The 17,378-nt window shown below is 43.5% G+C and overlaps 1 protein-coding gene across 1 annotated transcript; it reads right to left on the reverse strand.

The window, feature by feature from the left end:
- Positions 1-2,072: 2,072 nt before the first annotated feature.
- On the reverse strand, positions 2,073-17,378 carry ch25hl3 (cholesterol 25-hydroxylase like 3). Its single transcript, XM_061730437.1, has 2 exons — positions 16,894-17,378; positions 2,073-5,476 (listed from the first exon to the last, which is right to left on the reverse strand). The coding sequence occupies exons 1-2, from the start codon at positions 17,307-17,309 to the stop codon at positions 5,125-5,127; spliced, it is 768 nt and encodes a 255-aa protein (XP_061586421.1). The 5' UTR covers positions 17,310-17,378; the 3' UTR covers positions 2,073-5,124.

Raw genomic sequence — 17,378 nt, forward strand, 5'->3', positions numbered from 1 at the left:
CTCACCTCTGACATTACACTAAATGCAGTGACTATTCTAAGGGTAAGTTGTCCCGTTTGGAGCAGTTGTTCCGAACTGGCCGTGGAGGACCCCTAAAGATCGGATCGTTTGGTATATGTGAACACATCAATTGCGCTCGGATGCGGCACAAAACAAGCGAGTCGAGATCTCCTAGGAGAGGTGGTCTTGGCTCGCTTCCATTCCAGACTTGGAGCGGTTCGTTTTTTTATTTGTAGTGAGAACATAATCCACACAGCAAACGACACAAATCCATTCATGTGTATGCGCGAACCGCGGCGCAAGGAGAAGAATCGGCGCAGCCTCCACCACCTTCTCTCCTATTGTACGAGCCGAGATGTTGTCACAGTGTGGCACGGTGAAATTAAAAAATGTTCAATTCGGGCAGGGTTTGCGCAGCGCAAACGCTGCGGCAGGCGCCGCTGAGCTTGGCGGCAGAGTGGTCCGGTAGCACATAAATGAATGGGAAAGCCAGCGGCCGTCTGCGCTTTGCTCTGTGAAAGGGGCTTGTTGTTTTTCCCGGGGTACGGAAGAGGAAACTCCTTCCGCCTTCATTTCTGACCAATGAGAGAACAGTTGGTTCGCACATGGCATTTGTTAACAGCTTTGAACCGCTACAGACGCTTGCCTTGTGAACACAAACTCCACAAACCAGAAACGAAACAACTGTATCGATTTAGACCCCGAATTGGAACAAAACAAACGGGCCAAAGGTCTGAAAGCGCCCTTAAAATCCTGTCATCACAGAATATATGACACCAGGACGGCCGTCCTCTCGGCTGATGTCTGCTCTAGTGTACTTTTCTGTTCTGGGATGTACGTTCGGTCGCTGCCACCTACAACCAGACTATAAATGTTACGCACACTGATGTCCATAGAAACCGCTGAAGGAGGGTTCATGGCTATGCTTCCTAACCATTATATCACTTATATGTTTGTAACAAAACTTGTTAGAATCAGAGGCTGTAAACGCTCCTCTCTTTTCATCTATCGCCTCAAGTTTCCACGACAGACGGTTGAAGAGGTGGCAGCAACCGTGCATGCCTTCACAAGCAATTCTTTTTTTTCACTTTTACACACATATCCGAAGTAGAAAACTTTTGCACACCGGATTTGCAGAAAGCTGCGTTGGAGGAGGAAAGCTGCAGCGAAATATAAAAAGAAAACTACCGCACACCTTCTTCTCACCGTGCACTCGTTTATTAGGCCAACGTTTCGGTCATAGACCTTTTTCAAGACAACCAAAAATGTTTTTGATGCCTTGAAAAAGAAACTAAACGTTGGCCTAATAAACGAGTGCACGGTGAGAAGAAGGTGTGCAGGAGTTTTCTTTTTATACTTTTACACACATACAGTATACACATAAGTTAAATTACCTCTTTTTGTCTGTAGGGAACGTAGCCACACTTTCACCTATGTAGAATGACATATTTGAGTCTTGTGAAAATCTTAAATGAGATTTTATTTTGATATAATCCCATTGCCTCCTGTGCTAACGTGAATTGCCTTTTTCACACATATTTTCAATTCTAATTTTAAAAATTGTTGTGGCTTTTAGGTTATTCTGACTTCTACTTCTGCATCTACACAATTTCCACTGTGGTGAGGAAGTTCTGTAGCTCCTGGATCTTCTTCACTTCTGTCTGATATGAGTTTGTCTTTTTGTCCCGATAGCTCTGGGAGTTGCAAGGTTTTGCCCCCCACATTGTATCTACTGCATGATTGCTTTTGCTGAATTCGTGCTGGCCTCCAAAACATTGGCTTTACTTAACATGACACAGCAACGATGTCCAGAAAGCTTTATAAAGCTTCTTCAGTATGAAAGGAGCATGGCTGCCAGAACAGAGATAATTATACCATCCCTGACATGATCCCAACCAGATTTTGTTTATTATTAGCTCCCAGAATGCCGCTGTTTTTAGGTTTTAAGGGGAATGTTGACAATGTTGTAGAAAATGCCTTGTTAGAGAAAACAAGGATGAAATATGATCATCGTGGTTAAAAGCATGTGGTATTAATACTTTCTTATGTAACAGAGATGTAAGAGCCTCCCGGGACCAAAACGAGTGGCTGCAGCAGCAAAACAGAAATCTGTCTCTCAGCCAGAAAGCTAAGCACCAAGGCCGTTTCCTGTCTTCATGTAGTTTCCAATGGCAGTCAAATACAGAAGAAAAAAACAAATACAGCACAGGTTAACGTGGAAAAAATAAGGAGAAATGTACAATTTCTTTCACAAAGATGATTTTATGTATTTAGATTGTGCTGAAACTACCAAGGATTTCATTCATTATAAAATGAAGGCATCCAGGAATTATGTCTGATCTCTCACTGAAAAAATGTGTGACAAAAACAAGGACTTTTAAAAAAAGAATATTCCAGCTGCACATATGCAGTAACTCATTAATCAGCTGCTTTACAAAAGCATTTTAAGAGCAAAGCCACATACGTTCATACATTCCTTCTCTGTTAAATCATCTTTAGCCCTCTGACTGTAGTTTATTTAGTCATATAGCACATTATACATCACAGCTTCTCTCTCTGGAGGATCACAAATGACAGAATGAAATGAAAATACAGAGCAAGTTAGCACACAGAGTCTGTGAATTCATCTTCACGAAGGAGTTTGAAGTTGTAAACCAGTGTTTGTCCCCGCGTGAAATAAATGTTCCTGGGAAATTAAAAGGTGTGCATGTACAGAAAAGAAGAGGCCTTCTTACTTGTAACAAAACATAAAAAATGTTTGTGAGAATTCACGCAAAGCTGCCAGGACGTTGCCTCAGACTACACAGGGGTCTCGGACTCCGGTCCTCGAGGGCTGCAGTCCTGCAGGTTTTAGATGTTTCCCTGCATCAACACACCTGATTCAAATTAACGGTCGTCACCAGCTTGTCATCAAGGTCTGGACAGCTCTGTTGTTGACACAGCTCCTTGTTTCACGGTCTGCTGAAGCAGGGAAACATCTAAGATGCAGGACTGCCCTCGAGGACAGATATGACACACAAAAAAAACTGATGGGCCTCTGCTCATGGAGACAAATCAAAAAAACTACATGTAGAAGTTTGTGTGTGACCCTGTGGTATTCACAAACTTTAAAGTATATACGATATAGATCTGCTCTGTGTAGCTCACATGCTGCACTACTGTCGTATGCAGTACGTACTGTATACTACATTGTATGGGCAGCATGTAACATGTGGGTTTGTATGTATCAAGGCCATGCTCTTGTACCTTTACACTCACTGCTTTATGTGTGTTTGCACATTTATGGTGGATCCAATCTGAAGTTCCTGCCAGTACGCTTCAATGGTCGCCGACTTGTGGACCATCTTGTGGGACACTCGCTAATTACATTTTTGGTGAAAAAATAAGAGAATGGCAGTCAGTCTTGTCCCATCATTGCAGCTTTAACCAATGATTAGTTTGGAATTCATGGTTGGTGTAAAGTTTCTGGTGGTGACCAGGATGAAGCCGAGAAAGAGGAACGTTTCCAGTAAAGTTGTGTGTGCATTATAACACAAGTGGTTTTTGCATGCTGATGCTCATTTATTTTTCATTTTCCTTTTAGTTGAAGCAATGTTTTGACTTTGTACACCCTGACTCATTTGTGGTGACGAGACAGAGCAACAGTGACAGCTGGTGGTAATCTACCACTTGATGAAATGTGAGTATTTATTCTTCTCTTCTCCACTTTCTACCTCTTTGACATCAGCTTTTCTGTTGATGAAAGCTGAGCATCGGGCACGAACTGAGGGTAATAGTGACAGCTAGCAGCCATACTTAAAAAGATGTGCATGTTGGGACTTCTCCCATCCAACTCACCCGACTTGTCACAATGAACTGCAAATATTGCAAATGGTGTAAAATGTGTCCGGCCTGCTATTTAGACCGTTTGCCACGTGTTACCAGTAACATACTGAGGGACAAAACCGCTAAAAGTAAGCAAATTCAGTTCCGCGTTAGATACAAACGCGAAGGTGCCGATTAAAGGATGCTGTGAAGTAATCTTCGATTCTCACAGCTCATCTGAGCCTGGAAATGCTTCTTCATCCAAACAGGGCAAAGCAAGAAAAGCTTGAGAACCTTGTGTCCTTGTGTTCAAAGCTTTTATTTGCATAAACTTGAGCCAAGCCTAACGTGTTGACCCTTTGCCTGGATGTGCTGCCATCCTGGGCTGCTTTGCACAGGAGTTGGACACCCATTTCCACTTTGCTGGAAAACGTATGGGATCCAACCGATTCATCGCGTAGGGCAGACACCAGCTGTCAGGGCGTATCAAGGGTTTCGAATTCAAAGAAACTTCATTCAAACACAGAGCATGTTAGAGCACTGTATGTAGTTTAAAAAATACACATGTACAACTGTTTTAGAATAACAATAAAGTAATGGATCACTTTGCAGACACTCCGGGTATTAACTGGTTTCCTCTTGTTTCAACGGTATCAGAACTTTTGTTCCTGACCTGCAGGAACACTCTGGATGTCATTTCTCTTCATAATCTACTTCACTTTCAGGACCTGCAGCAGGATTAAAGATGAGAATTTATGACTTGACTGTTCACACTCCAGGTAATCAATCAATCAATCCGATCCCAAACACTGTGGGATCTCCGAGCGATGTGTTCGGCTCCACCCAGACTTTCCTGCTTTTTATCTAGAACAATCGTTTCAACTTATTCTTCCATCTTCTTGGTTTGAGCAGTCTTTTTGTTTCAAATTTAAAAAACTTTTTGTAACTTGTTTGAAAAATGTACACAAAGTTGTTTTTGCTCATGCAGAATTTTTTCAGAAGGTGACAAATGTTGATAAGCAAAACAAACAAATTCAAATTGATCATTTTTGGACATTAATTTACAAAATGTAAAACTTATTGACTCATATTTGAGGTCATGGAAGAAATCACTGCTATTTCTGTACAATTGAGACTTTGTGCTTTCAAAGTTTCTTGATGCTGTAGAACGCTGATGTCGCGCTCGCTGGTTTCCTCTACTGCCACCTGTGCAAAAAGAGCTGGTCATGAACAACCAAACCAGCAGAAAATATCCTTCATTTTACGTCATTTAACAATCCTTTCTTTTTGCTGCATGAAACAGTCCAGTCCTTCGGGTGATCAACGCACTACTGACGCACGGTACGTGCCAAAGAGGCGATCCCAGTGGGTGAAGTAGGGGGCGTAGTTGGTGTTTGGGTGGATGTGATGGGTCTGGTGGTGGGGGGCTCCTCCCAGAATGGAGAGCGGCCTGGGTAAGTTGTATCCGCAGTGGTCCTCCACGGCCAGCCAGCTGTTGAGGAGGTGGAAGAGGAGCTCGCTGAGAGGGTGGCAGCCCAGCAGCCAGGCGCTGCCCAGAGCCAGCAGCATCAGGGACAGCAGCTCGGCCGAGCTGGCGTCCTGGGCTGCCAGAGCGAAGGGAATACGGTGCTTATGGTGCTGCTGGTGGATTCTCCGGTACAACCAGGGGACTCTGAAGAGGAAGACACAAACACAAAGCTTATACTCGTTATACACGTTATACAGTGCTTATACTCTGACTACGGGGACTCCAAGGAGAAGCCGTGCTGGATATTGGCTGCACTTAGGTCTATGATAGGCAAGGCAAGGCAAGGCAAGTTTATTTGTAGAGCACAATTCAACACAAGGTAATTCAAAGTGCTTTACATCAACATTAAAAGTGGCAAGACACAATTAAAACATAAATAACAAATGAAATTAAATGATAAGAAAAGAGGTAAAATAATAGAAAGCACAAGTTGTTAAAAAGTAAGGGCAGTAGAGTACAGCAAGTACACATCACATTCTTAAAATGGCAAGAATTACGTTTCTATACTATTCTTTGCGCGGTTTTCACACAACTGACGAGAATTACGTTTCTATACAGTCAAAACGTGCAAAGACCGGGTCAAATACAGTATTACAAAGTAATCTGTGCCGATTCGTGCGGTGAATCAAAACAATTTGACAATTCTACGTCACAATGCCTGCATTCAGGGCTTATCCATAACTTTGCACGGTTTTCAAAAATTATTTAAGAGTATGCTTCAATAACACATAAAATTAAATAAAATGATGAGAAAAGAGGTAAAATAATAAAAAGCACAAGTTGTTAAAAAATAAGGGCAGTAGAGTACAGCAGGTAAGTGATGATATGATAGACACGAGTCAGGCCTAGAGACAAAAGCTGCTTTCACATAGAGGGCGCACAGCGGCAGCCCCCGCCCATTCATTGTGTATGTGCTGCCTCCGCGCAAGGGCGCAGGGTCTGCCACCGAGGTCGGCGGCGCGCAACTGGGCGCACCTCGCTGAGTTTGCGCGGCGGCATAGGGCGCAAGTGGACGCACACTGCCGGGTTGCCGCCGAGTTGCCGCGGCAGCAAGGGTGGCTGGCTGGCCGTGGAGACGACGGCGCAAAGCGGCTTTCACCTAGAATGCGGTTTGCGCCGCGTACACCGCCAGGGTGGGAGCAGACTTGGCACAGAGACGGCGCAGAGCAGGGAGCAGAGCAGGGCGCACCTGCGCGCATCACGTACATATTTGTTGCAAGTGGCTTGGCGACCGAAAAAAAGTTTCATAACCATATATTGATTCAATGATTCAATTGATCCTGATACGAGGCATGGAAATGCTATATTTTATTTTAAATTAACATTTTATTGTTAAAAGAGCAAAAGAATATCACATTTCTACCACTTTTAAATACACCAGGTATGTCCAAATTCTGGGAGATTTCTCTCCACTTTTGTCCCTTTTTATTGATGTCCCGATAGGCCTGCAGTCTCATCCCACAGCTGCAAGTTTTTTTTCTCCCTCCAGCACCTTCTCTCCTATTGGACACCGCCGAGATGCCGTCACAGGGTGCACGGTGAAATTAAAAAATGTTCAATTCGCAGCGGCAACTTGCGCCGTCTTGCGCTCTTGCTGCGGCGGCAACCCGGCGGCGTGCCGCCGACCTCAGCACAGCCCTTGTGCAGCGGCAGCACATACACAATGAATGGGAAAACGGCGCCAGACCGGAAAAACTTTTTTTCGGTCGCCAAGCAACTTGCAACGAATATGCGCGCTGCTCTGCGCCGAGTCTGCGCCCACTCGCCGCCGACTCTGCTCCCACCTGCGCCGACTCTGCGCCGAGTCTGCGCCACCCCGGCGGTGTTGCCGCGTTCTATGTGAAAGTAGATAAACTTAGTACTGGAAACCCATTGATCTAATGACTGGGTAATGCCCAGTTGGACATGGCAGAGGGGAAGATACCACTGGCTTACCCCTGGACCGTACCACTGGAATATTTGGACCGTAGAGACTTACCACTAGACCTTTTAACAAACGTTTAACATAGGGGAGTGCGTTGGTGAACCCGTATCTGGGTGAAGTTCCTCCTCCCCTCCCCACCACTGCAAAGTTTACACACACGACACATCAGAGGCCAGACTATGTCATTCCAGGTACGTACAGATCCCAATGATGTGAAGTCAGAAGGGGTACTGATCCGGCAGATTCAAGGAAGCGAGAGAACGGTGGCGTTTTCCTCCAGATTACTTCATGGGGCAGAACACGATTACTCCACATCAGAAAAGCAATGACTAGCTGTTGTTTGGAAATGCCAACAACACCTAGAAGGTAGAACGTTGGAGATCTTCACTGACTACAGAGCTTTATCCTGGGCGGTCAGCTGTCCTAAGACCAGCTCCAGGTGGACTCGTTGGACAACAATTAAATTTTTATGTTTGCTGCTACAGAAAGAGCTGCATGAAGATGGTGGCAGATGCCCCGTCCCGAGCAGTCCGGTGCGACCCGTCATCTGTGATACCCTTTTATGTCTCAGTCCATCCGTCCACCTGCACCTTTCATTTGCCCACCTCTCTGGCAGAAATTGCATGTGAACAAATGCTGAAATATGCAGGACAAATCAGCTACCACTGGTAGGCTGAAAGAGCGGCTGGGAGGTACTCCAGGATGTCCTCTTCAGAACAGTGTAGGCCCGAGGTATCAGCTGGTAGTGCCCAAGGAGCTTAGCAACTGCGCTAGTCCTGGACGAATTAAAAAAAAACTTTAGTCATTTTACTAAGGTTCTCATCTTTGATATCTTGTTCACTGACTCGTTGATGCTACTGTTCATTCAATCACTGCAAAGGATAAAGGCAAGGCAAGGCAAGTTTATTTATATAGCACAATTCAACACAAGGTTGCAGTTTCTCTCTGACTCTATTCTCCGTGGTCAGTCCTTATCTCAGCGTTCTCACCACAGCGTCGTCTTATTGGTTGTTTTGGAACAGCCTGCCTCTTGTTCTTGACGGGGGCTGCTTGTTTGTGACGTAGATGATAAAAAATGTTGCTGCTTAGCAACTGTCCTCCTGGCTTGTTCAGACGAGAGCCACCACCTGCCTTAAAGAGATGTCTGCGACCACAAAAGATGTTGAAATTGTCAATAAAATTCATTGATTGAGCAGCACATGCATCTTTGAGCCATCTGTTTAGAATCATCAGCCTGCTGAATCTCTCATCTCCTTGCCGAACCGTCGGTACAGGTCCACTGAAAAACACCTCAGTATTTAGGCATCCAGCTTTGTTCATCAGATCGGTGAAGTCTTGCTTTAATACCTCCGATTGTTGCTTCACAACATCAAGGGCTCCTGTGTGTATGATGAGAGCTTTAGCTGTCGGATGCTCCGCAGCAATGCTCCGGATCTTCTTTGCGATATCAGACACCACGTCGATTTGCTCTTAGCTTTTGTTGTAGCCTTCTTTCTCTTACTGGGTACTGGGGTTGAAGAGTCATTCCTGTGCGATGGTAGTGCAGGCCACTCGATGTCGTCCAAAGTCAGCTGGTGCTGGGTTCTGCCTGATAACCATCTTCTCAGATCTGAGGGAGGCGATTTATAGTGCTTTGGCTTTGCACCAAAAGAGTTCCAGGGAGGACTTGTTGATTTATTGCCATTTATTCCCGGCTCCTGTTGCATCTTGGTGGTGTTAGTTAGCTTTCTGTTAGCCTGCTCCCTTTCACTGTTTTGGGAAATTGTCAGAGTAGATTCATTCCCATAGTGTCCAAAACCAGATGGCATGTCACTGTTGCATGACTGCTCTTCTAACTGCATTTGTGTAAAGAGATCAAGTTAATTGCTCCATAAGCTCTGTGGGAAAAGAAACAAGTCTGGTATCTTCTTTTAAATCTGCTCCCCCTTTCCTTGGCCAACACTATTTCCACGCTGCTACTGTGAATGAATAGTAGATCAAAACACTCACACTCACTTGCTGACTCCCAGACCAGCTGGGGAGCTGCGACCCCAACCTGAGTTCAAAACGTTCTGCATCGCTATTCTCTAAGTGTGGCAGGAAGTTATCCAGTATATATCCAATACCTCCTGTGGAACTACCACATTGATGAATAACTCACGCAGTGCAGAACACTCCAGAAACAAAATCTGAGATCTCGGTCCAGAAGTTGTGCATTCGACCCCTGGCACATAATGTCGAAGTGCAAGATGCTGGAAGGCAAAGCATGCATGGAACGACACGACCAGGTGGAGGTTACAGAGTACAGGAACATCTGCACTGAGTATGGGTTGTAAGTCCACAGGTCAGGGTGGGAGATACCTCCAACAGGTGGAGATTGAAAGGCCAAAGATCATGTGGGACTTCCGGATCCAGACGGATAGACTGTGATGGTTAATTAACCGGATATAGAGGAGGTTGATAAACTCAAAAAGAGAGAAGTGTTGGTTGACGTGGCAATCCCAAGCAACAGAAACATGTTGGAGGATTCCCATAGATTTAAGAAAGAAGAAGAAAAGATGTAGAAGGTGAAGGCAGCTAAGTAGTCAATCATATGTGTGTGTGTACATATATGCCATAATATATATATATATATATATATATATACAATCGTGCCTCTTTTTATTACTCTTTTCAACTCAGGAGAAGAGGCTAAAATGTTAGATTTATTCCAACTTTATGGGCATCAATATCAACAGTATAAGCCAAATTAATTCAAGTCATAATAATACATGCATAAACCAATTCATAATCAAGATCCTGATAAGATAGATTTGCAGAATACATTCCTTGGTGAGCAAAAAAACAACCTTTATGATACCACCAGTAGTTCAATTCAATTTTCAATTTTATTTGTATAATACAAGAGATGTTGTATCTAGACGCTTCCCAGAGACCCAGAACATGGGTGGTCAAGAATACTCTGTACATGGTTGGCGTATCATTGTTGAACTCTACAAGACACTCCTTCAGGAGTATAAACAGAGGGTTTATAAAAAGATGCTCATTTCTGGTAACCGCCACCAACATGTAATCCACGTTTGACATTTCCAGAAATCATCTAAACAAACAAACTCTCATGTTCTTGACTTTGATTCTTTAGTCAGACGAAACAAAGATAAACTGGTATCAGAATGATGGGAAGAGAAAAGTTTGAGGAATGACATGATCTGCTTCAGATTAGATCACATCATGTGTCAAACATGGTGGCGACGGTGTCGCGGCACGGACATGTGGCTGAGCAACAGGCTCACGGACAGACCGCTGACAGAAGCAGCACGTTGAATTAGGGGGTACAACTAATATTTCAACTAACATTTACATGATTTACTAAAATATCAATAGGGGGGAGCTTCACAGCGTAGATGGGAAATTAAGTAAGAGCAGCTCATGATATTTGAAATAACTATTTTCATGACACCTTTTAAATAAAATCTGAACGTTTTCATCTTGATCACACCTTAATTGTTTTATTTTAAATCTATTTTAATGGTGTATAAAGGCAAGATCATAAAAAACCTCTCAGTGTGAAATATATGTGCACCTTTCTGTATTTCTTTCTTTTTTTCTGTTCATATAGCTTTCATACTTTTGAGTAAGTCGCTGTTGTGTCCACTGGGGCATCATGTAATCATCTTAGAAATTACTGATGACAGGCTTAAAGTTTATTTTACCCATCAAGTGTATAAAATATAATGATGATGATGATGATGATAATAATAATAAAAAAATAAAAAATATTAATAATGGAAGAAGTGCTGTAAGCTCTATAGTCAGGCCAATATGCTGCCCGTAGATTCCATACGTGCACAGCTGATGTCAAAGTAAATCTATTCAGAGCCTATTGTACACCTCTTTACACAGCTCACGTTTGGTATAATTATACCACCGCCAAGCTAAAGAAGTTGCAGGTAGGATATAATGATGCGTTCAGGATCCTCCTTAAGCTTCCAAGATGGACAGGTGCAAGCACTTTATTTGTTAATCGTTATGTCCCCACCTTCCATGCTCTGCTGAGGAATTTTATGTTTAAATTTATGTGTCGACTCCATGAGTCAGAAAATTGTCTAATAACTGCAATCACTAACATCAAACGGAGTGATACAAGGTCGCATCTGGACTATGGAAACATTGGAACAGATGTTTGCATGTGAAAAAGAGTCGACCAGGTGCTCGTTAGGGTGTGACCGCTGTAAAATGGTGCTCTTGGATCAGACCCGGGAGACAATGTGGAAAAATAGAAGCAAGAGATCCAGTCACTCGAGACGAGGTGGATTAAAAAGATTAAAAGACGGCTGCAACATGTTTCGGCCTATCTGGCCTTCATCAGGGCAAAAGCAATACAGAGAAAGGAACCCGTATAAATAGCCACAGGTGTGGTAATGAGCACAGGTGAAAATAATCACTCATCATGGCGAAAACTCAAGTGAACCATATAGCAACATTTTAAGGTGGTATAGGGAGTTAAACTCATCACAACAAATAATCATTGGAATAAAACATCCATATAGCACACAAAAAAGCGCTGCACGTATGAGCAAAAATGTCTACAACCTGTGTGCAGAAAGGTCTGAAAAAGAAAAAAGAAACACTACACAATATGAAACCAAAATCAAAAGGAAAGAACAAGACACAAGCCGACAAGGGACGGCATATAATTAAAATAGGCTACAGTAGCCATGACCACAAGGTATAGGCTACATGACAAGCAAGTCTATACCGATGACAAGGAAGCGGTAGGCTACAGTGTACAGTCAGATGTAACAATAGACATATTGCCCAAAACGACCTATACACCATGATTCATAGGAAACATGAAATCGATATCTTCGTTAAGGCCAGGCTCATTCAGGGCATCTAAACGATGGATCCAGAAAGTCTCTCTCTGGTTGTGCTTTTTCAAACGGTCACCACCTCTAGTCATCGGGCCAACCTGTTCGAGTCCAATGATGCGTAACAGGGAATCGTTACTATTATGCTTGGCTAAAAAATGTCTGGCAACGGGGTAGTCCTTGTTGCTAGTTCTGATTGCGTATTTATGTTCCGCCAAATGGTCACACAGTCTACGTTTCGTACGTCCTATATACTGTAAATTACACCAGGACAAGAGCAGGTTAGGCGATAAATAACATGAGTACTATTACAGTTGATAAAATCATGGATCTAATACTGTAGGTTTTATTCGTTTTGAAATCAATAAAGGACTTAGTCAGTAGCACATTGTTACAGTGTGGACAGTGGCCACATCTAAAGCACCCCACAGGTCTCTTCAGCCAGGACTGCTTTTTATCAGGTGGGAGATAACTATGAACCAGGCGGTCTGGAGAGTAGGCGCACGTCTGAAAGAAACCATAGGTGGATCAGGGAACACTACTCTAAGGGTAGGATCACTAGCAATAATGCCCCAATTGTTCTTAAAAGGAACCCTGGCTATTAAGACATGTAGTCCCTAATTAGCCACAATTGTTCTCTTATACTAAAATATGTTGTTAGAAACACATAAAATAATCTAATTGCTTTAAAAATCTACAATGTTTATCACATATTTTGACCTGCGGGAGGCGCCATGTTTTACCTGCGCAATGCATTCTGGGGGCGATGACGTAGAGCGGTGGCTCTGGGAAGATAAGCCGCGTTAGTTTAACTGCGACAGGTATCTAAAACATAGATGAGCAGCATCTCCCGGCCGTGGAGGCTGACGAGGGAGCCCATAAGACATCTCGGTTCAGGCAAACTGGATCAAAGTTCTGTGATGCACGGGAGATCTGCAAAAATGATCAATCTCGTGCGCATCTTACCAGTGCATTAGGCTCCTGCGTAGACGGCGTAGGCTCCTGCGTAGACGGCGTAGGCTACGCCGTAGCCTGCGTAGCCTACGCTTTAGAGCCGGCAGCGCACCGCCACCCGCTCTCCGCCGGGATGGAGACGCCGGTGGGCAGGATGCACGTTTGGGTGGGCATAGCCCACCCCTCCCCCCCCTTAAACCGGCTTCGGTGCTGGGTGATGACAGACCAGAGGCTGAGGGGACTGGCCCGGGACTTTGACGAAACGGGAGGCGCAGACTTCGCTTCAAATAGGCAAGAACATCTTTATTTAATTTAATGACGCCAGATCTGGCTGGGGTTTTTATTGTAGCATCGGCTATCTGCTAGTTGAAACGTGTGGTCGCTTAGTCTATCTGAGTTTTATGGTGTTTTTGTAGTTCATGCTGTATGGGGCTGCACTTTTTTTTTTTTTTACTTTTTTGTAGGTGCGCCGTCACCTTAATGTTCAGCTGTGTTTTGATCTGTGTTTCTGGTGCGCCGTCACCTGTTTAGCTGTGTTTTCATCTGTTTCTGGGTGTCAAAACAGTGGACGGGGGTTAGCAGGAGCCACCGTCTGACGTCACTACCCAGAATGTAAACAACAATGGCGACCTACATGTTAAATTATATTTTCAAATTTTATAAAAACGAAGACATCAAAAAGGTTTTTTATATCACATTGTTATAATTGATACCAACATTTATCTTTTAAGACCTACATGTCTTAATAGCCAGGGTTCCTTTTAATAATACGTTGGATATGTCGAGCTGCAGTACTATACTGGGTGACAAAAACCGGTCTAGAATTGGAGGCATTCTTACTTTTACGTTTACTCCTGTTCTTAATGAGTAAATCATCCCTATTAGTCACTCGCTTTTTGGCACGCCCTAGTGACCATATCAGGTTGATAGGACCTGTCAATGAAGCGCGCAGACATATCGTCAGCCTGCTGGTTAAAGACAGTATCGCTGTCACAAATGCGACGTAGCCTCTGGAATTGTCCAAAGGGAATGTTCTTTATCAGGTGAGAGGGATGGAAAGAATCAGCTCTTAGAAGAGTATTACGTGATGTTTTCTTCCTAAGTATAGTTGTGTGGAGTTCACCATCAGAATCTTTTGAAATAGTTAAATCCAGGAAATCAATAGTTTCCAATGAGTATTCAATGGATAAACGTATATTAGGGTTAATGGAATTCAAGTAATGATGGAAAGCAAGTAATCAGTCTCATTTCCGTCAAATATGACCAGCAAGTCATCAATAAATCTGCCGTACCATGTGATACACTTAACTAGGACATAGAACATGCAACTTTTCCCACAGGCCAAGATACAGGCATGCGTAATTGGGAGAAAAGCATGAGCCCATCGGGACTCCAATTTCCTGCCTTTACATACCATCAGTGAACATGAATACGTTATTATATAGAATCCATCTGGTGAGTGATAATAGGAAGGAGGTAGAGGCAATGGCGTGTTCAGGGAGTGGCCTGGGGTCACCCCTAAAATCTGATTGGCCACCCCTGGTGCCACCCCAATGTCTGAAAATATGATTGGCTATATGCCCAGTCAGAGGCGGGCCATGACGCTGAATGTAAGCTGCACTCTTATTTTGAGCTGCAGTTCCACCTTCAACCTTAGTGGCAGTAATGCACTAAAGTAGTATCTAGCCTGCAAAAAAAAGAAAAACGGGATGGAAACAAGAAGAAGCAACCGGCGAAGAGGGCAAACAAACAGAAGGAAAAAACACGTCTGGAGCTGGAGCATCCCAGCGTTACGTCCATACATCAGTGGTTGTCGTTCATGAAAGATGTGAGTAGTCTACATTTACACTTACTGTGCCTGTGCTTAAAAGCTGCAACAGTAATAAGATAAAATTTCCCCAGTGTAATTGGCACAAGTCTGTGATCATCTCATCTCATTAGCAAACACTGTTTTGACTGTCATTGATGCTAAAGCTAAGTTATCTTTGTAAATCTGTAACTAACTGCATAACATTGTTATTTTAGCCCTGAGTAACGTCAGTTACATTTTGTTTACATACATATATGCACGTGTTACATTTTGCACAGTTTTGTCAAGTAAATATTTTGTCCAAAGAGACTTAAACTTGAAACTTTTTTGGCACTTTATACTGTGACTGTTTTGGAAGATTGTTTTTTTTCCCAAGATTAAAGTATGGTGATTTTCAATCACATTTGTATGTTTCCACTCCTGTGTGTTCTGTGTTGTGACTAGTAGGTTTATTTTTCCTTGCAGTGTTAGTAATTGAAAATGTGTGTGTGGGTGTCGCCCTGTCAAAAAAGTCTGGACACGCCCCTGCATAGAGGGAATAGCCTCTCCTCTGCTAGACAAAAAGTGGTCAAGCGCATAAAGCCCTTCTTCGTGATCAATATTAGTATACAAACTCTCGACATCCATTGTTACAAAATAATGTGATTTTTGGTCATACGTGCGGCGCTTTTTTTGTGTGCTATATGGATGTTTTATTCCAATGATTATTTGTTGTGATGAGTTTAACTCCCCATACCACCTTAAAATGTTGCTATATGGTTCACTTGAGTTTTTCGCCATGATGAGTGATTATTTTCACCTGTGCTCATTACCACACCTGTGGCTATTTATACGGGTTCCTTTCCTTTCCTATTGCCATTGCCCTGATGAAGGCCAGATAGGCCGAAACATGTTGGCAGCCGTCTTTGAATAAAGGCTTTTTATCTTTTTAATCCACCTCGTCTCGAGTGCCTGGATCTCTTGCTTCTATTTTTCCAGATGTTTGCATGTATTTTAATGTGTGACCTGTAATTTTTATGAATTTTTATGTATTTCATACGGAACCTATTGAGTCTGTAATAAAGTATTCATTCAATGCTGATGATAGTAATACTACTACAACAACTACTACTACTACTACTACTACTATAATAATAATAATAATCAGTACTCGAGTTGAGGGGGTATGTGGGGGGATGGAATCCCCCCTGAAATACCGGTAAATACGGTCAAAATCATCCCCCCTGTAAAACTGCCACCCCCCTTTCCATCCCTTATGTCATTTCGTCAATGAATGTGGTTTTACTGCTATCTCAACATTTAGAGTCATCACCAGAAAAATAACACCAGAAAAATAACTTATTTGACAATTTTCACCCGTTTCAAGTAAATTTTCACTTGAAATAAGTAGGAAAATCTGGCAGTGGGACAAGATTTATCTTCTTATTACAAGCAAAACAATCTTGTTCCACTGGCAGATTTTTCCACTTATTTCAAGTGAAAATCTACTTGAAACAGGTGAAAATTGTCAAATAAGTTATTTTGCTGGTGTTATTTTTCTGGTGATGACTCTAAATGTTGAAATAGCAGTAAAACCACATTCATTGATGAAATGACATAATCCAGTGATGAGTCTTGTTGTAAGTGTAATGAGGTTTTTTAACTAAGACAAATATTCTTGTTAAGATTTTGAGTTTTTGCAGTGATCCATTCTACTTATCCTGTGAAGGACAGAGTCATATTGATAAGTTCAGAAAACTGTTTTTTATTGTTGTGTTTTGATGTATTTGATGTAAGCCCAGTGGATATTTAAAGCTTACAGAAGGCTGCATTTAACTGCTGCTATGTCATTCCTGCAGTATTTCTGCAGGTGTTTTGGTCAGTGCTATTATTTGTAATATATTATATTATTTGTAATCAGCATAAATGATCTCTCCCCCCATATGATAAAATCCACCATCCCCCCTGATTTTCTTTTTACAACTCGAGCACTGACTATAGCGAGCATGCATGAAAGGGTTAAGAAGAACTAAGTGTGTCTCACCTGTGCAGGTAGTAGTGCCACACAAAGACAAAGGCGTCGAACAGCAGGCAGCAGGCGGCCAGCTCGGCGCAGAGGCGGCGGCAGGACGGAGCCCGCGGCGGCAGCTCGGCGCCGCGGCGCAGCAGCGGCTGCACCAGCGCCGTGGCGGGCAGGATGGCCAGCGCGTACTTGAACAGGACTCTTCCAAAGCAGTCCAGCCAGCTCCGCAGGGACGGCGGCGGACCCGAGCCCGCTGCGATCCTCCAGCCGCGGACCCGCGCACTCACGCTGCCCGCGGCGTCCAGCGCCAGGAACGGCGCGCACAGCAGGACGTGCGTCAGGAGCGCGTAGGACGCGGGCAGGTAGGGGGAGAGCAGGATGTCCTCCTGGCCGGCTCTCACCCAGTCCCAGAGACCCTGCAGGACCGGTGCGTCCATCCCGGCAATGCTAATCTGCAGTCCTTGGAGGCACCGTGCGCTCCTGACAGAAGAGAAAGGAAAAACAGT

The sequence above is a fragment of the Cololabis saira genome, chromosome 9, assembly GCF_033807715.1.
Source record: "Cololabis saira isolate AMF1-May2022 chromosome 9, fColSai1.1, whole genome shotgun sequence".
Taxonomy (NCBI): domain Eukaryota; kingdom Metazoa; phylum Chordata; class Actinopteri; order Beloniformes; family Belonidae; genus Cololabis; species Cololabis saira.